This window comes from Fusarium subglutinans, assembly GCF_013396075.1.
Source record: "Fusarium subglutinans strain NRRL 66333 chromosome Unknown NRRL66333_c0000120, whole genome shotgun sequence".
In the NCBI taxonomy this organism is placed as follows: domain Eukaryota; kingdom Fungi; phylum Ascomycota; class Sordariomycetes; order Hypocreales; family Nectriaceae; genus Fusarium; species Fusarium subglutinans.
In genome coordinates this window covers 20961-41103 of record NW_023502183.1, presented here as the reverse complement: position 1 = coordinate 41103, position 20143 = coordinate 20961, and the positions used below count along the sequence as shown (strand labels likewise).

Sequence of the window (20143 nt, the reverse complement as noted above, 5' to 3'; positions counted from 1 at the left end):
CTCCCTAGTCCAAGTCCACTAGCTACTAATCGCTAGTTAGGCCCAGGCTTGATGAGGCGTCCCGTACAGGCCGGATGGGATTCATGGGAGGACAAGACGCTAGACATGCCCCCACAGACTGAGGTGAAGGCACATGCTGACAGGAGTGGACAACTCGCGTGCATACGGAGTCCTGTACTGTACGATTCAGGGGTGCTACGTACGTACATAGATACCCTGCTGCCGTGACAGGCAAGGTAACAGCAGCTTTGGAATGGTCCATCTGGCGATCACCCTTTTCAAGGACCAAGCGCTCGCATTCCAGACAGTTTGAGTTCAATAGAATACCGCAATCCATTGCCGGTAAAGCTCCAAGGCTGCGTGTCTGGAACGTTGGCTTGGAACGCAGCTACATATGTAAAAGCTTACTGCAAGGCGCAAGCAGCACACAACGGCCCGGCTTGGAATTCAAACTCTGCTTCAACAACCACGCGGCCAAACGGCATTTTGCGCAGATTGCTCTCCGCGCCAGGCGTCGCCCCAATGCCAATAGTCAAGGCTGTGGCTGAATGTGGCCTGAAACGGACAATCGATATTGATGACAGTCATGACAGAGTTTGGCCCCCTTTTCCATGACATGCGGGTGGACATTTGATCTGAAAGCAGCCATTGAATATGTACAGTAGAATAATTAGAGATGGTGAAAATGAACCCTGGATCCAGACTTCGATAGTTTCTCATGAATATTGTTTCGTTTACACAGGTAGCCGCCGATAGTGTCACTATAGCGCCTCTCTGGTCAGCTTTAGAGCATGCCAAGCGCTGGCTAGGGGGGCTACTAAGGTGGGGGTTTTTTTTTTTTTTTTTTTTTTTTTTGTCCCTCTCCCTCTTCTTTCTTTTCTAGCTAACATCCATCCTTTCCATGCAGCCGTTATAATGTTTGGTAACAATGTGCCACCAAGTTTTTCAGCCCCTGAGGCTTGCATTCAGACCCCGTTGGGATCTTGGCTTGCAAGGCACGTTAGTGTCATTACTGAGCAGCCGCTGAGCCAGGGCTGACAATGTATGTAATTATTGTCAAACCCCCCCTCGCCTTTTCTTGCAACAGGATCCATGGTAGTCGTCATCAATCTTCCCATCAGCGGCTGCACAAGAACCCACGTTTCAGACGTGTCTGAAACTTGAGTCGACATCCATCTGAATCCGTCACGAACCCCAGTCGTGGCGATGATCATTTCGACTAATGCCGATCCGGCCATTGGGATCGGGTCTGGACAGCATATACTTTGCCCTAGATATCCTAGAAACCTTGCTGTTCAATGGCCAGTCCAGAATTCAAACATTTTAACATGTCTTTGGATGATACTGGAGAAGCTATCGTGAACCTTAAATGTTCTGATTTCGGCAGATAGCTTGGGCCGTAGCTTTTCCCGGGGTCCAGACACTCTGGCTCGTGTTGGGTAACTTGGCCTCGCGGACCATCGACGAGTTAATGAAGTCGGCAGTCAGTATGACGGATACCGATACACTTGACTTCAAACGCGCCTGTTGTATGCTGTCTGTCAGCCCTTGCTACCAACGCTCCCACTCAACATTGATCAACGACATCAGTAAGTCAATATCAGGTTTGTGTTATCCTTAAGACAGCAGACACATATGATTGGTCATGCAGGCGGATGTTTGATGCAAGATGTTGCAACGGGATCTATGTCTCACAGAAGAGCGGTGTCCGCATGAGATAGCACTGCAGAAACATGGACCCTCAACTGTCTGACAATCTGAGAGGCTTATTCGGGGCAGTTATCCACCAGGTTTGTAAGGATTACATCGAGAGGCTGTATATGGTTGCACAAAGACTAAAGGTATGGCGATTGCGTATCGCAGTTTTCACTCAGGTCAAACAATTACTGTGATTGATTCAGCAACTTGTGTATTTGTGCCTTACATAGGGACCTTACGGAACATAGGTAGGTTCTTCTATTGCCCAGGGGCAGATAACCTGTAGCTCATTTTGGTCTACGAGGGCTTCCTCATCAAAGCATTTCCATTCATAGCCGAGTTGAGATTGGAATGGAAACCATGTCAATCGATATGAGCTGGAACTCTTGTTTACAGGCAATCCTGATTGATAAGATGATAAGTAGCCGTCAACGATAGATAAGAAAACCAGCAGCGATCGACCCTCGGGCTGGGGGAAAGCGCTAAGGATCTCATCAACCACGTGCTGGTTGGTATAAGGTATCTCAACAGATCTGAGTACGGGCAAGAACAACGGCTCTAAAGGTTACAGTACGGATCTCATACATCCCTTTCTTCTCCCTTTCCCTATGAATAAGTAAGGCAGCTTAAACTTATCCCATCTAATCATCTACACAAATGTCAGCGATGTTACCGTTTCAAAAACTCGATACCATTTGTTCAGGGACCTGTCATCAAACTCGACCTGTGTGACTTGCCGATGGAGGCATCATATCCAGTGCGCGGAAAAGGCCAAGTAATTACGGTCAAACTGTTTTACTCAGCACGGCATTGAATCGCACCGCTTGCGCCATTCACTTCAAGTGGTCCCGAGCCGAGCACTGGTTCGCCCGTTGCTCTGCTTCATAGAATCATAGACTTTTGATTCCTCCCTAGACAGGGTCCCGATGCCCCGCCCCCCGCCGAGCAACAATCCGAACAAGAGAATCTGAACCGAGCGGCTATTGCGCCATCAATCGCCAATTCTATAACGAGGCTCAAGAATCGATGATGGAACGTTCATTAAAAGCCAGGATTTTCTAACGTTGACGAACTCTAAACGCGACGCCACTGGTCTTCTTGTGCTTGCAGAACTTCTCGATCTAAAGCAAATATCTGAGGGACTGTCATGGGAGGTTGACATGCAGTTCGGTACTCCGGATAGAGCCGGGCTCCTATCGCATCCACTCAATCCAGGGACTATGTCTAGATCGGGATTCTTGAAGTCGCTCGCAATCGGGAATCACAACCAATTGGACAGACACAAGCTCGCATCCTCCCCAGATCTCGCTTTCAGAAACGTAAGCTTTATCCATGACTTTGGCTGGGGATCGAGCAATTTCATTAAATATGCAGCCCACCGTTGTCGTTTCTTTTCTCCAACATTATTTACCATTTTCTCGGTCGGACGTCGAGTGAATTTTGTTCTTCGAATAAGTCTCTGAAGAAACGCTCGACTAGTTTCTTGGAGTTCGTGTATAAAAGGCATCTATCTACATGTGATAAGGCTTTTGTGGGTTTTCAAGTCGCAACAAGAAATCTTGAAATAAGACCAGAGACTTTTTACTTGCATACACAAGGGCACCCGCAAGCAGCCATCTTTACAATACAGAGGCGCTGTGCCTTGTGAAGAAAAAGATCCTCGCTTTCAACTCTGAGCGACTTTCCGCAAACAACACTCTCAGCTCATGCTCAACCTCTCAACCATCAACTCACATCAAGGGTCTTAGAGTATGGCAAGCATGTCACAACCTGGCCATGGGCCAGTTCAGACGAGTGCAGTCGTTGTGCTTGGTGCCTCCTCATGCCTTGCGATGCCTCCTCCCTCTCCTCCTACACCATCCTCATCACCACCTGGGGACACCTTCTGTGAACCCATCGACCCATTGAGTTTGGAACGAGAACTAAGAGGAGACTCTCCAATCAAGGATCGGCGTCTGCGAGAAGGGATCCATGTGCTCAATACAGAGGCATTGGCCTTGAGAAATCTTTCTCGGCTTTATGAAACAGATTCTGTAGCCCGCGATGGCTTCAACTTGTCGGTCCAGGCTATTACCAAGCAGCAACGGGCGAATGGCAAACTCGTTGTTATCGGTGTAGGCAAATCAGGACACATTGGACAGAAACTCGTGGCTACATTCAAAAGTCTCGCCATCCACGCCGTCTTTCTTCATCCAACTGAAGCCTTGCACGGTGACCTTGGTATCATAGGGCCTAACGATACTCTGTTGTTTATCACGTATTCGGGCAAGACTCAGGAGCTGCTCATCATGCTACCTCATATCGATGAGTCACTCCCGACTATACTTCTCACGTCGCACACTTCCCCGGAAACATGCGAGTTCATCAATCACCGGCCTAATACCATCTTGCTCCCGGCCCCAATTCCAGAACCTGAGAAGATCTCATTTGGCGTTTCTGCTCCCACCACATCGACGACAGTGGCGTTGGCTCTTGGCGATGCAATTGCAGTTACAGCAGCCAAAGAGATCAATGCCAGCATTGCGGCTGTCTTTGCAAAGAATCACCCTGGTGGCGCTATCGGTGCCGCAGCTCGACAACCTCGGACCATCAAAGATATAGCAGTCAGTTGGCACGATATACCGGTAGCACCAGAATCAGAGGGGGTGAGCCTGGGGTTTGACTTACTGCGTGCTGGCCTCGATTCGGTCACTGGCTGGGTCAGAGTGCAAGATCGAGTTGCCTCACCGGGTACAATACGAAAGATCAGTAGAGACGACCTGAACAAGAGTTTGAAGGAGATTCCAGATGCCTCAATACCCAAGGCTTTGATGCTTTCGCTATCCTCAGAGACTACTATCCGCCAGGCACGGGACATCTTGAAGAACATGCAACTGTCGCCGAATGACGAAAATCTGGCATGTGACCGAGAATCTGCCATGGCAGTGATGGAAAAGGGGGAGATAGTGGGTGTTCTGGAAGTTGGTAGTCTCTTGGATTTTGAAGGATGATGCATCTGAGGGCATGCATGGATGATAGTTCTGGCTCATTACACTCGGGGCTACACTTATGACTGGCAAGGCTAGATACCGACGCATTATGGCAGCGCATTGGCGATTGTTACTAGGAGTTATCATAGATGACTGCACAGCGCATCTTATGGGGAAATTGGCGTTTTATAGACAAGGTTACATATGCACCCAGACTAAGGGTTTACGAAATGTAAATTCATGTTTTGCTATAAAGCGTTATACTGCTATTGCAAGTCATGTCGCTACTCTTCTGAATAGTGTGAGTGTGGTCAACTTTCGTAGAGCCTAGGGGTGTGTTCAAATCCTGACGAGTGTTACAAGATCGGGTTGAAGGGCCTCACAGATCAGTGCCAACACTCATTACACTATCGCGTGCAAACATACCACCTTACATGCCGCTTCCCCCCAAGCCTTCTGGACGTCTTTAGTATATATATCTTCAACTTAGTCTTGTGACACTGGGTAGTGTTTAATTGGGGATAAAACACATCTAGGACGTGGAAGTTACCCTAGAGCCTAGTGGCTGATTTCGAATACACATGGCATCGGTAATATCCTCAATGCAATCATAAGAACAGCCTCGATTGTCAAGATTGTGTTATTGTCCGTGGTACTTAATTGTCCAATAAGCTGTTGCAATATACTCTGTACTGAAGATAGATGTAAGAACCGGCAAGATTTTCCTTTCTCAGCGAAAGAGTAGTGCTTTACAGATAAGAACCGAAAAGCCAAGATAACCGACCACCTTCCACATCAGTACTTCAAGATAGTTCATAGCTCATGTAAATCACTCTGACTTGGTTCATTGATAACGATCCTGCCAAGTTGGCGTTATCATATTGCTCTGAGCACAGAGCTAGAGCTCGATAGTGCAAAAATGGCCTCATATACTGAAGCTACCTAGGCACCTTGAGCCTAGAGGACGGAAATGTTTAGGCAATTGGACCTAAGCTCCAGGGACTCTTTACTGGGTTTACTTCGACGTGCTCTCGTCGGAAGTATTAAGTTTTCTTGCTCCCCGATAAGAACTAATTCGGGAACAATCACGTCTCAGACCCCAAGACCAATATCAACTCAGATATCACAAGAAGGATCCAGGTTAACACGTCACATGCTCAGCCACGGAAAGGTCCCCGCCCGGCTCTGCTTCAGAAGTTCAGATTACATATGTGGGATCTGAGCAACAAACCCATGTCGATTGGGGGTTAGAAATATATTTCTCCGGGGTCGTTACACCGTCAGATAAGCTTGATATGTCCCTTGACTCAGATATTTGACATCAAACGGGGATTTCGTTTCACCCATGGGGCAAACAGTCACTGGACATCTTTCCCACTTTGGACAGCCAGACAATAGTCCAGTAATAATAAACTCATGCATGCAAAACCACGCTGCATGGTGGGCCTTCTATCTATTCACGTGCTTGTTTAGCCAAGCATGAACCCTGTAAGCTGTCACAAGTTGAAGCATACGGCAGACGTTTCTCATGTTTCTGGTGAATGACAGGATACTTAACAAGGTATTTCAAGTCTGATCTGTGCAGAAATTGAACCAAAACCAACAATCACAGTTTCTCATCTAGTTCTGAGAAGCAATGCTGGTAACGATGTTTGTTGATGAATTAGCAGAAAGGTGCCATAGTTGAGTTACAGGTAGCAGGGCCTCTTGAGTCATAACATGAGAGTAACCATGTGAAACATGAATCAAGTTGGCCTCGTGAGAAATCCAGCAATGGAACTGCCTATATAATGTAGTTAGTCCCCACCAATTCATGAAAGAATCTAGAACGTGACACTCACATGGAAAGAACATTTAGCAACTGCGCCGTGAATATGAAACAGAGTACAACGTGCCGTCCTATCCGGCCTCGAGGGGTATGAGAATTGATTTCGCGGATGCGGGCGTGACCTATTACCGTTTTTGGACTGCGAATTGCATCTCGTAAACTCTGCGATGCGCTGCAATGCAACTCATGCGCACGGGCGACCCATCGCTAGGGCGGTAGAACGGGTTGTGGATAGATACGGATACATGGGTCAACTAACGTGGCCACAGACCCCTCCCTGGATGCTCAATCTATCAATCCATCACTGGCCAGGTAGGGGAGGGACCTTTGTACAGACTACAGACTCTTCGTAAACCGACCAGCGCTGGCTATCCCATCTTTACTTAGTTGGTGGACTGGCAAGCCGGCCCTTCACTCCTCACTTTCGAATCTGAACTGGGGCAGAGTCAGGGCCTGCGATGTAACGGGATCAAGTTTAGCAAGTCTATCGCCGTTAAGGTCCAGCCCACAAGGCGAGACCCAACGTGTCCGCTTTCGATATCGTAAGCTTTGATGTAGACGAAGTTGCAGCACTCGGAAGTATTGATGGGACTAGTGTAACAAAATGCATCTGGCCAGACCGAGATCCCAATTCGGCAGATGTGCACGAGATTTACGTAGAAGCTTCAACGACTGCATGCGACTCAACCAATAGCATGTTGTAGATTTTTAAATTTTTTTTCCTTTTTGACAACATGACACCCTCCCTATGCAGGAGGCTCACTAATTAGCCTGTGGCACCTCTGATGCAGAGCCGACCATTCGCGCCTTTTCTCCCTCTCGTTCGGGGGGGTTTGATAGTTACTCTTTTTGAGCCGATGTCGCCCCGTTACGCCGAAGTGACAGCAGTTCCTCTAGACGGAATTTACAGCCGCTTGAAGCTAATTTGTCGTTGGTCTGAGAAAAGTCGAGTCTTTGGGCTCAGGTGGAACACCCGAGTGGATTCAAGGGTGTTTTAGCTTACATTCTTTGAGCCTCAAGGAACAGGGCGAAAGACCAACGTCTTCTGCCGTATCCATTGAAGGCACTAGGTACCTTAGCTACAGTACCTTACTAAGTTAGTAGGTAGACATTCATGTACGCCCAAATTGGTAGCGACGATGGGAGGATGATCTGGGAATCATTGTTGAACTAGCGACACTTGGGTAGTATTTTGGGCGGATAAATTCGAAGGCGATCCGCATCGATCTCTGGAAGCAAGTGTCGTTCGTTGTCTGTATCATAGGTAAATTACAGGCCCATAGTGTCATTCCCATGTGCACATCTGTTTGTAAGATCTTCTCATCCAAAGCATCATATGCCTCTTTGTGCCTCCTGACATGATGAGAGATGCATTCTGACTCCTGTGCTAGCAACTGAATTCTAGTTGTTTTTTTGGTGAGTTGCTAAAAGAATTGACTTTTAGGTTGAGTGGGCTTTTTTTGGTTCCACGTGGTGGAGAAGTTTTCGCTGGAACGGCGGCTTAAAAAGAGCCAAGCCTCTCCAAGTCGAAGCGTGAGGGGAATTCTGGAGTGGTTATTGATTTACCCCAGCAGCTGCCAAAGAAAACTCGACAATTCTGGCAGGGATACTGTCATCCCCATGTCCTATAGGCGTTGTACAAATTCAGAGGGACCTGCCAAGCCTTATTATCGACACGACAGAGCCAGTAGAGGCAGCACATGGTCCCTGCTGGTCTGGAGAATGGAGGAACCAATGCGCTAATGTTTTCTAAGCGAAGCACTATGACGGAACAAACTTGGACTCCATGGCTGAAGAACAATGAAGAAGCCGCAGAAGTTGCGCATCATCAGTCTGGCCAATGCCTACCTACCTATACTGAAATGATATTACATACAGTACATCCCATATGAAATCATCCAAGCCCTAGACCTGCACGATGATGGTTTCAAGACTAAGTTCGACCGAGGGAATGACGAGGGCACGCCACTGTCCATGCGAGCGAAAAACAATCCATATGGCATAAAATGACAGAGACAAGGATGCGTATATCCGTAATGCATGGGTTCTGTCCAGACTCCTTGTCTGGTGCCAACAGACAGGGAAAAGCTGGACCGAGCCAAGTTTCCACAAGCCGCGGAAGCGAAGAGAAGCGAAGCCAAGCTAAGAAGACGACGATGTCCAAGAGAAGGCAGAACGAACATGCCATGGACATAGGTACCTAGATGCTTTCCAACAACAAACGATGATATAAGCTTTCGAGTCGAGGCTAACTGCCCGCTGCTATGTAGTGTAGGTAGGTAGGTAGGTAGGTAGGTAGTCAGGTAGTGTAATAAACTGGGTGTTTGAGCCGCCTCAAAGGCACTTATTCTGTTTAAAGTTCTCGCGTGACCAGTAACCATCACTTGGTCGCTACCGACGCTGAGGTACCTTACATTCCTAATGAGATGTCTTGCATAGGTACCGGTACTGGTAGTAGTGAAAGTGGCATCACTGAGAGAATCATTGACGAATGCCAGGCATGGTCCCAGCGGCCCTACACTGTGCTTGTCTTGGTTATTGCATCTGCTTGTCGTTATTCCGCATGAAACTCTGGACGCTGGTGACGTCTTGATGTACAAGTTGGTAGGTACCAGGTACTAGGTCGGCGCCCTAGGGAATGCGGTGTAGGTGGATATCTAGGTACTACTTTCTATCTCAAACAGCTGTCATTGCCTCAGGTTCTGTCTTATTTAAGGTAGGTAACGTAAGGTAGTTGAGGAAAAAAAGAAGAAGAAGAAGAAGAAAAGGGTGGCTGCGGATGCGAGTGCGGCTAATACCCGTACGGCACAGTACAGACAGGTGTGTCGGAAACTCATTGATTCTGCACAAGGGATCCATTATCATAACCAATTAATTATGAATGACTGGCTATTGGGCCTCGACTCACCCGAGGGGTTACACAACGTACGGCGGCACACTTGACAAGCCGTGTTCATGGACCAGAGATATGTACGTCCGGATAATATGGATTAGAAAAGAAGGGCGTGAAGAGTTTCCCATCCAGGTAACTTGACGAGACATTGTTATGTTCTCACCGGTGCCCTGCCAACTTATAAGTTACGGTACGTAATGGGAGGAACTGCACTCTGTCTGTATTCACCGAGTTGCCATAGCGCCTTGTCTAGAGGAAAGCTTAAGATAGGTCGGCATAATAGCGGTAAGGTTGAGCGGCAGTATCCAAGGTACAGTAGGTATGTATGAATGTTTTATTCGAATTTCACTGGAAAGGAAGTGAACTTTATCAACAAGAAACTCAACTTAGCCGGATGTGTACAGTGAGATGATAAGGTGGCACATTGTGCAAGAATACCGATACCGACAAGATAATCTTAGTACTAACCTATCTATTACTCAAGGTGAGGTGACTGTACAGGAACTTGAGAGATGCGCAAGTTTGAGAGTCTTGCACAATAGTACCCTAGCTATGGCCTGATGCTTGACAGAGTAAACAGAGGTACTTGTTGCAACTCATGCGTAACATGAGGAAAAGAAAAGATTATCATGTGTCTGTAGCCCAAGGAATGACCATTGGAGGAGGTACCCATGCCACCACGTTTCCCAAGTTTCTTCCACCAAACTCAATTTCTGATGTGCCGAAGCCCAAGAGCCGAGACTTCTGTACATGGCCCGACTTTGCAGTTTAACTTGGCCACTAACTTAGCAAGCAAGAATAATAAAGTTCTCCGCGGTAACGACGCTGTACAGTACAGTATGTACTTGCTCTATAGGACGCGTCGTGATTTATCTAATAAGTTAGTACCTAGGTAGTCCATACTCTATACACCTGAAGATTAGACATTCTTTTGATAATGTTCGTTATCGCAGTTGACTGTTTGTTATCTTTACCCCTCAGTGTTTCCTCCAGTGCCCGTAACTTACATACTTCGAGCTACTGGGCCGAGGCATGATGAGCTCAGTTCCCTGCAGATTATTGCCAAAAGGTCCAGATCATAATATCTGCATTCCGTCTTATCAAATATCCGGTTTCCAATTGTTCCGCTACGACGCCGGAACGACACACATCAACGGACCCTTGAGGGTTGAGGGTTGAGGCTTGATCCTTTTGGCCCGTCCCTCCACTCCCCCCTCCTTTCCAGCACCCGCCCGTGAACCCACCCGACCGCCCCATCCGTCAGGTCAACAGGGGCGTCGTCGCTCTGGATCGCTGTAGCACGTAATGTAACCTTGCTGTAGTGTCCACTATAGCACTGTTGCGCCGCAGAGAGATGCAGATTGCTCTTCGTTACGCTACTGGACCCTCCCTACCTCCGCTCTGCTTTGTACGATGGATGGATCATGCCAAGTCCAGGATCTTGTCCGGGTGGGCGTTACCGATGCATGCGAGGCACGAGGTTGAGTGGATGGACTCGACAAGAGTGGTAAGAGGCGGTACAAGGGTGAGTGAAGAAAGAGAGAGAGAGAGAGAGAGAGCGAATGGCTGATTCAAAGATATAAACTTGTAAAGGTTCCCACGCCTCGTCGTCAATTCTTTTTCTGGCTTATTCGCTGAATTATTACCAGAACTTTCCAGATCGCTCACAACAAACAAACAAACAAACAAACAAACAGCGTCAGTTTATCAACTCAACGAATCTCACGAAAGAGGCAGTGGGTTTCTTCTGGCTGACATCAGGCTGCCTGTAATTGTGCTGTGCTGTCTGATAAACCAAAAGAAAGATTTACCAAGAGACCGCGTCTCTCCCCCAGAGACATTTCTGTTTCTTGTTGATTGTGGTGAACCTTTGACATTTTTTGTCTAACTACCTACCTACTATCCAAACTGCTGAGACTTCTTATCTCAATACGAGCGACTACCGTATCCTTGTCAGAGGCTTGAGTTCGAGGCTACTGTCTGTCCATTCGTACACCATCTCTGCCAGCCACAAGCCAGAGACCGGAGAGACTTTTGGTCAACAGGAGCATCTGATAAGGAGCCCGATAGATCCCGACTTCTTTGTCTTTGTCTTTGTCTTCGTCTTCATCTTCGCCCATCCTTTGCAGCTGCTTGCGAGTTCATTTCGAGCAACCGAATCGCCGCAGCGCCAACGCCCACGCCCACGCCCGCAGAAACTGTTCAGTTCAAGGACGGACTAAAACAACCTGGCTCCTGGTTTAGTAGGTTACAGACTAGTCTAGGCCCCACCCAATTGCTCTTTGGGCGTTAAAGATCCATTGCCCGTCCTACCACGACAAGCTTTAATCTTTAAATTGGACCTCTAAGCGGGCTGTGTCTCAAGCCAAGCAGGGTGTGCCGTGCCTACTACTCCGTACATAGGTAGGTAACTCAGAGTCATATTTGGGTACGTCATTTCCTGCTGCTTCCAATTGACATCTTCGTTCCTCAACTCACATCCTCCCTCCCCTGTCTCTCTCACAAGACAGACAAACGAGTTACTCTGTTTCACTTGAGGACCAAATATCGTGACTGTGTTTGGATTGCGCATTTGACTTACACCACTTTCTGCTCTGTAGGTATAAAGATATCAGGATCCACCTCCCTCAATTGAAGTTTTCAGTTCGGCGTTGAGCAGCATCTTCCGCTCGCTTCTCCCGCCGCCAACTCACCTCAATTCGATTCAGTTCGACTTGTGATCCTTTCTCTACGGCTCGCATCCATCTGTACTCAAAGGCCTCGCCTGAACATTAGGAAGAGACAGGTAGCAGGGCGAGCCTGAGAATTGGTGATACCATCATTCGCTCTTTTCTTCCTTTTCTCTTTCTCTTTCTCTTTCTCTTTCTCTTTCTCTTTCTCTTTCTCTTTCTCTCTCTCTCTGTCATTCTAGTTGACGTCCATTCCCTTGATTGCCGAATTTTGTTATAATTGATCAGACATGAAGTTTGGCGACCACCTCGAAAGAGAGTCTGTTCCAGAATGGAGTCTCCGTAGGTTTCGATCCTCTCCCTCGAAACAATTCCGGGATACTGACCAATTGCTTCTTGATGTAGATAACCTCGACTACAATTCCATCAAGCATGAGATTAAGATGCACACGACGCGCGACCAGGCCACGGCTATGGCCATTCCTGGACAAAAAGATGAGGCTCTTTCGCGATTCGAGGATGGCTTATACATGGAGCTCGATCGTCAGCACGAAAGACTGCAGTTGTTTGTTTCAAGCAAAGCAGATGAGATTTCGCGCCGACTAGGTATGTCATTCATTGACTTGTAGTTCTGCGCCACGTCTCGAGTGGCACGCGACCACATGCCAGATCTAACACCTCCTTAGAATACCTCGCCAAGAACATCAATCGTTGGGCATCAAAGAACCAGGAACAACTCGCCGGTGAGTCTGCCATCAAGCACCACAGACGCTTCACCAAGTACGAGCGCGAATTGGTTCGTTGTGGCAGTGACATTCAATCCCTCGAGCGCTTCGTCAAGGCTCAGACTGTCGCCTTTCGCAAGATCACCAAAAAATACAAGGTACGTCATCATGACTGCTTGGTGTGAGTTTTGACATCTGGATCAAGGTACTGATCGATCACTCGCTCACAGAAATGGACTGGCTCTACAACCCTCGGTATTCGTCTCTATGAGAACATTCTCTCCGACCCCAAAAGTTTCACTCGCCGTGACTTTTCCTCCTTGAAACAACGTTATGACGACATCACATGCACACTCAACGCTGCCGCTCCCGCTTTGAGCGAACCTAGCTCACCAGAATCCCCAGCTCAGTCATACCGACGTCAATCTCTTTCGGGATCTCTTAACTCGACAAATCATCACCCCACCAGCCGCGCTCAACCTACGTTCGATTTCTTACCTCCACCGCAGATAGAAGAACCTGCCAAATACTGGAACGAATATGACGATGGGAGTGAATGTGCAGCAGATGATGATGGATATGCTATCTATATAAACCCAGATGAAAGCATTAGTTTCCCGGGACTCGACTACCTGCAGACTGTCCTCAAAGCACCCATGAAGAAGGCAAGGGGTTGGTTCAAGCGCAGCAACGCCCGGGAGCGACAGTCTCTACTTGGTGCCAACCATTCACCTTACCAATACTCCAGCACGACCTTCAACAGCAGCGAGTCGGACGAGGAAGCGGGATATGCTAGCTCAGATGGCTTCCCCGCGACTGGATATGCCACACACTATGCCCTTCCCAGCCTAAATCAACAGCAGGCACATCTGTACCGTGAGAAGACCTTATTTTGGGGCACGATCAGCTCCTTTGCCGTGTCTTTTCTGCTCCTCCTTGTCGCAGGCACACTTATTTCTACCGGTCGACACAGGCTCAGAGCTGAAGTTGACGCGGGCGTTACTGTTGGCGTTGTTGCGAGCTTGTTCACCGCCTGTAGTGCCCTCGGTATGACGTTATACCGGCACGACCGACTATCATTTCCACATCTGCTGGCGGTTTGGACTACCTTCGTCGCATCATGTATCCTCAATGGCATGCTGCTGATTTTGGTTGTGGGAAACTCCCCGTAATGCGTAAAGGACGAAAGGTTATCCTGAGTCCTTCGAACCTTCATGATCTCAAAAAGACTGAGTCACAGCTGAGACGCTTAATGTTTGCAAGTGAGCGATTATTTTGACGGATTGTGTTATTTGTTGAGCGATTTCCAAGTTATAGGAGTGATACTTAGGCATTTTGCTTTCCACGCCGATAGACTGAGAAGCCGGCCGTCTAGTTGGAGGTGTCGTGTACTATGATCGTGCATGTGCCTTGGTATACGCATTTATCTTCGATTGTAAACGAATAGAAATAATTGAAACCTCGCGGTATGCCAAACTGATGAAGCAGTGCCTCGTCTTATGGAGCTGTGACGTAAGAGCTCAAAAAGATGCCAATATTGCCAAAGAGGTCTTGAATTCGTTCAAGTCAATACCCAATATATATTTAGTCGTTTCGGTTAGATGGCATTGTGTGATAAACATGGTGCGTTTGTATAGCTTTCGTCGTGGTCGCCTCATTCATCCATGAAGCTCCATTGTGTCTCGTCAGCGTCCGCTAGAAACAGTTCAACGTTGTTGACAAGTTGTCCTGTATAGAGTCAGATGCGTTTCCACTATATCGTTTTCTGCTCTACGGCTCGATCCTGACAGGGCGCGCCTTGCTAGTAGCTCAAGAACTTACCAGCGACTCCCCATCTCTTAGCAAAAAAGTGCAATGACGCAAAAATGTTGTGAAATCTTGTGTCAGCTTCAGGGATTAGATGCTCGAGGTGGCTCAGGACCATGAGGCAGTGGTATGCCGAGTATGGCGTGACAGGTGAGCAGGGGGCGAGAAGGTGAGGGCGATGGGCGAGTTGATCGTTCAAGTCGGTTGTAGTGTCGGCAATGATACGTATTGTGAAATTAAGACCGGCGATGGCTTTAGGGGCGATGTCATCGGCGGTTGGAGAAAAAGGCCCTGCAGCGGATATGGTGTTGGCGGCGCGAAGCTGGCGACAGTAAAGGAAAAGAAGGAGACTAGGTCATTGTCAGTTCGTTTTCAAGAACTATCTTTGGAAAGAGACAATATTCGGCTGTGCTTCATGTCCCAGGGTCCGTCTTACCATGTACAAGTGGCGAAACACTCGTAGAAATCTCCCCAACGAGAAGTCTGCATGATCATAGCCTCGACAAGAGCACGCGTTGCAATATCTAGTTCGACATACTCCTCTAACAAGGCATTGGGGTTCCCTTGGGGTTTCGGAGAATAGGCTCTTGTGTAGAGCATTGCACATTGACAATTTCTTTGGAATGGCCCCAGAGGTACCGAAGGGGCCACGTTCGCAGGGTGTCGCTGAACAGAACGCGTGGGCGATTGATTCTGATTGTGCCAAATGAGATTGCTTGTTGGCAGTAAATCATCGGCGGCTGGGGACGGCACTTGAAGTGGCATATGGATGAGAGAGCAATCGACATGAATGAGACGATCGAGGACAAAAAGACTCCAATAGACACAGCGACGTTCTTCCTCCTCATAAGGAATATTGGCCTCTCGTTCAGCTTCGATATACTTTCCAGGGCCGATGCGCAGGGCCATGGCCATAGTGTTTGCATCTCCAATACTCACATAGGCACGCATTACATCACCGTGGCCAAACTCAAAGAGTGCCAGCAGGATGGAGCATTGGACAAGTTCAATGCTAGGAGCAGAAAGACCACGTAAGACGCTCAGGACTCGTTTGGCAGCCCTATAAGCTGGCATCTCGATCATGTCCTTACCCTCATTAACGTTGGTGCTCGCGGCAGCAGCTTCATCGTCGTACTGAGAGACGAGCTGCATACAAACGATTAGGAGAGCAACAGCAGGATCGCGGGGTCCTTGATCGGTATTGGAGCTGCCTCCTGACCCTAGGTTGTCGGTACGGATGGCAAAGAGTTCCGGATGGATTACAGAGAACCAGGGATTCATAGTCTCAAAGTAGCGTTCGGTTGCCTCGCGCCAAGGAATGTTGCGCGATGACAGCAACGCCATTACCATTGAGCTGGAAACATCAAAAGCAGGGTCAAATATACCCTGCCCATATGCTTCTTTGGGTGTAGATCCTGCAAGATATCCAGGTTCCACAACAGCGGTTGTTGGGGCCGTGTAGATAAAATCATAGGAGCACGTAGTTGCAAGTCTGGCGAGTTAGTCAAAGGAGATCGGAAAATCGAGTTGCAAGGGCAGTTACACACCTCGTACAGCGAGAGCAAGCAGGCAATGCTTTATCACATTTCTTTTTGGTACGAGTACACTTTTCACAGGCTCTGTGCGCACGTTCAGGCTCCATTGGAGACTCAGAGCCCCGTGAAGATGACACGGAGCGAGACATAATGGTTCTTCTTCTGGGATCCGTGATGGCTGATATGTAGCCCGTAAGATGGGCTTGTACTTTGAGGAGGTAGTGTGGTGGGTGTACGTTAGAAAAACGACTTATGCTGACTACGCTTTTATTATGTCAGACAGCAAGGAGGTAATGGAAGAATTTGAGCTACCTAGACAGAGTGGTTTGATAGGCGTATACCGTGAGCAGGAGCAAGATGTAGATGTAAATGTGATTGTATGTGTACGTGTTGTTGAGCTTGGTGCAAGATTGAGACTGTTGTCTGATACTGATAATGAGACTGATGGCAAGGAAAGAGGGGAGGAGAACCGAGACATTGAGGCCGGGAACGAGGGCTATTTGACGTCGAGTCTCAGTACGAAGAGAACATGATGCCCCCCCGGGCCACAGAGTTGATTAGATGTCGATGGGTCTCTTGATGCTTCCAGGCCTGGGGCCAGAATAGGCCGAGGGGTGGTTGCAGATACGCACTGCAGAGAGACCACAGTAAATGCGCAGCACAGCGGGTGGTAGGTAACTGTACGCTGTACACTATGCCGTGCTGTACATACGGCACTCTGGATGGCGAACCCGGTAGATGGGCGCCGGGTGCCAGGTGCAAGGTCAAGATTGACAGGGACCAAACCAAGGATGACGTCTAATCGGTTAGTCAGCCGCTGCAGGGGGGCAATGGTGATGGAACCCAAGGCTGTGAGAAGAAGGCTGAAGATGTTGATTTGAAAGGATAAGGTAAATATTGGAAATTGGACAAAAAGGCAATGGGGCCTAACTAAAGAAGAAAGCAGACAGCGGAAAGAGCGGGGGCACAAGGGCCTGCCAGCTCAGGGATGATTTCAAATAAGGTGTAATGTCGCAAGTAACCTGAAAAGGGAAAGACACAGGAGCCAAAATCCACGAAGCAAGCAGGAACATGGACAGCACATGCCTAATCAACGGAGAGTTTGAACTAGGTACCTACTTACCTACTTAGGTATTAACATTGGTACTTAAATCCCTTACTTAGGTACCTAAGGTAGTACTAAGGTAAGGTAGTACAAGATATTGATCATGGAACTTCAACTACAGCCCTAACGACCTAACGACCTAATTCCTAAACCCAGACAACAACTGCAGAGATGGCTTCCTCAAGAGGCATGATTAACCCTCAAAACCCACTAGTGGAGAGAGATGCGGGGCCTAGATTGATTGACTAGAGACCTAATCAGTAAGTACATGCTGCGCTGCTTGAAGTCTGAGAGGAATTAGGTACCCCTAAGATCGAATCCGTCCATCCATCAATCACATCTCATGTGTCCGAAATGCCGGGTCACGCTGCAAATCCCCCCATCCCGATTCCCCGGAGAGACCGTTACCTCTCAGCCCAGTGAGGCCCATGGTCATGTCATGCCCATGGTGGATGCATCCCCCATCTACAGCGATGTCATTTGCAGGTTAGCGCGCCCGGACGTTACGTGCCACCCAAACAGCCAAGCTTACCTTACGCTTAGAATTAGGTGTAGTAGTTTGAGGGGACGGACCCTCCGCTACGGTAGTTGGAGTTGCGGCTTGGTCTGAATTAATCATGCCCATCTACAAGTTTGATGACAATGTTGAATGATTTCCCGAAGCAATCAGTCCCTCAGATCTCGATCATACATGGATCGAATCTATATCAAATCACTTATAAAGCATCTTCAAACTGAACTCTTCAAGTTCATTCTAGCATCAGCTTCGACTGTTCGCGATAGGTACTCTAATGCGTATGACATCACCGCCTCGCTGGCCCCTCGGGCACCTGGGTAGGTAGGTAGCATTGATAAAGATAAGATGCCACCATGCGACCTTTTTCTTTTTCGTACAGACAACACGAGAACCCATCATATTCTAATAAAAGAAACACTGGGATCAGATGATTTTTTGTTTACTAATCGCAAGCTAATACCTTTACATTCAAACATCAACTACCTACCGACCTACCTAATGCACCAACAATGACCTCCTTCAAAACCCTGAATATTGACCCATCCCCACTTGACTGTTGCGATCCATGTCCAAGGACAGTGGAATTAACATGCTTCAACTACCTGAGACAGGAAAGAGACCTATCGAGATTGCGAATCAACTGACTCTGCCACGATGGATACGAGATGTCACTACCAGCACCTAGGGCTGCGGACTAAGGTATCTACTTCCTTCGCGCTCTTCCATTGATGCTGGTATAGCCTTGTCTTATCGTTCCATCTTCAGCAAGTAGTTGCTAAATTAAGCTCACGAAACTCTAGTGCATGTCTGCTAAAGTAGCCGTTGAATATTTCCCGCAACACCAGCAGGTTTTTCTTTTATAAAAATAAAAAAAAGCCGCGATATCAGCAGATGTAAGCTGAATTGAGAGCATGCCATATACACTCCCTAATAGGCGGTTAAGCGAGAGGACCCCTGCTCTGTCAGAGCAAAATCCGAGCGTTTTCGGAATTAACATGAACTACTGACTCACCCGGCGTAAATCCCGTTATGGCAGCTTGATAGACTTATACTCGCCTGAGGCCTTGCCTAAATAGCTGCAAATGTCGATTGTTATTTACTTGATGTGCAAACTTTCAGCCTGACCAAAACTAAAGTCCATTGAATGGAGAATATTGTTTGCCAATCACTTGGTGACTAGGTCCATTGATACCTCCAAAGCAACCCCCCTATGTTAACTCAGCACGGATATAATTACCAATACGCAGCTCCAGAGGTTTAATCTGTGCAGTTGATCTTCGAAACACTCCCCGAAGACCGATATAAGACCTATTTTTATACCAGGCTGACACTCGGATCTTATCGCCGGAGTCAATCCTCACCTTCAAGGGCCATCAAAAGCATATGACAACCACAGAGATGACCCATCACATCCGCCCCGGCACCATTGCCGATCTCACTGTGGCTACAGATCTCTATATGCAGAGCTTCGACAAAGAAACTCTGCTCGACTTCATGTTCCCAAGCCGACACACCGACTCAACTCCCTTTCGTGAGTGGGTTACTCGGCGCTTTCGTATGCGCTACTGGACGCCCGGCTATGTTCTTACCATGCTGGATGATGCCAGAGGCAGGACTGTGGGATTCACTTGGTGGCATATACCGGACAACTCCTTGTCTTTCCGTGAGCGATGGCTCTCACTTCGTAAGTCTCTCCTGCAAATCTCTGCCAACTATTGCATTATCCACTCAAACCCTGCGAATATCAAAACATGTTCGAAGCACTGACTCATACAGACGCTTGGGTTGCCCCCATCATGTTGGCGGCGCTGAAAATACATTCCTACATATTTCCTCTTCACCACGTAGACTCTCATCGACTTGGTATTTACGATCGCGTTTTCAGTACCATTGAACCTGACATACTCAATTCTTCCCGGCGTCGCTCAGCTTGGTATTTGTCTAGCCTTGGGGTCTCTCCTCATGTCCAAGGTAGTGGTTATGGTTCCCTGCTCCTTCAGCATGGCTTGGAGGCGGCCGATCGTGCAGGAGTTCCCACTTGGCTGGTGGGATTGCGTGGGCTCGACAAATTTTACAAGCGTTTTGGCTACGTAGAAGTGGCCAGGGCCAATATTGGAGAGTTGAAGGACTGGGACGGCGGCATCATCATGTTCAGGGGGGATTGATCATCAAGACTGTGCACCCATCCCTAGATCTCACAGCAGTCACAAATATCTCTCAACAAAGAAAAGCGGATGTCACATAGCGCCATCAACCAAAATCTAATCACGATTCCTCATCGAAACATTGTTCAGATGTGTCATTCATCTATCATCTATCTGGCTACTTATGGCCGCTCCAGCCCAGCAAGGTTATGAACTTTTATGTCATAAGCATCTCCATAATAGCAAATCTCATC

General features: G+C 48.0%; 4 protein-coding genes across 4 annotated transcripts; 3 read left to right on the top strand and 1 right to left on the bottom strand.

Annotated features, from left to right (window-relative positions):
- Window positions 1–3458: 3458 nt before the first annotated feature.
- On the top strand, window positions 3459–4688 carry FSUBG_8617 (arabinose 5-phosphate isomerase; the record flags this gene model as incomplete). Its single annotated transcript, XM_036687043.1, has 1 exon — window positions 3459–4688. The coding sequence occupies one exon, from the start codon at window positions 3459–3461 to the stop codon at window positions 4686–4688; it is 1230 nt and encodes a 409-aa protein (XP_036535888.1).
- Window positions 4689–12347: 7659 nt separating this feature from the next.
- FSUBG_8616 (uncharacterized protein) lies at window positions 12348–13954 on the top strand (the record flags this gene model as incomplete). The annotated part of the gene is made up of 4 exons (XM_036687042.1): window positions 12348–12399; window positions 12463–12663; window positions 12744–12940; window positions 13013–13954. 4 exons carry the CDS (start codon window positions 12348–12350, stop codon window positions 13952–13954), a joined length of 1392 nt encoding a protein of 463 aa, XP_036535887.1.
- A 482-nt stretch (window positions 13955–14436) lies between these two features.
- Window positions 14437–16272, bottom strand: FSUBG_8615 (uncharacterized protein; the record flags this gene model as incomplete). Its single annotated transcript, XM_036687041.1, has 4 exons — window positions 14437–14510; window positions 14604–14938; window positions 15025–16080; window positions 16136–16272. The coding sequence occupies 4 exons, from the start codon at window positions 16270–16272 to the stop codon at window positions 14437–14439; spliced, it is 1602 nt and encodes a 533-aa protein (XP_036535886.1).
- Window positions 16273–19143: 2871 nt separating this feature from the next.
- On the top strand, window positions 19144–19910 carry FSUBG_8614 (puromycin n-acetyltransferase; the record flags this gene model as incomplete). The annotated part of the gene is made up of 2 exons (XM_036687040.1): window positions 19144–19429; window positions 19522–19910. The coding sequence occupies 2 exons, from the start codon at window positions 19144–19146 to the stop codon at window positions 19908–19910; spliced, it is 675 nt and encodes a 224-aa protein (XP_036535885.1).
- Between the last annotated feature and the right edge of the window lie 233 nt (window positions 19911–20143).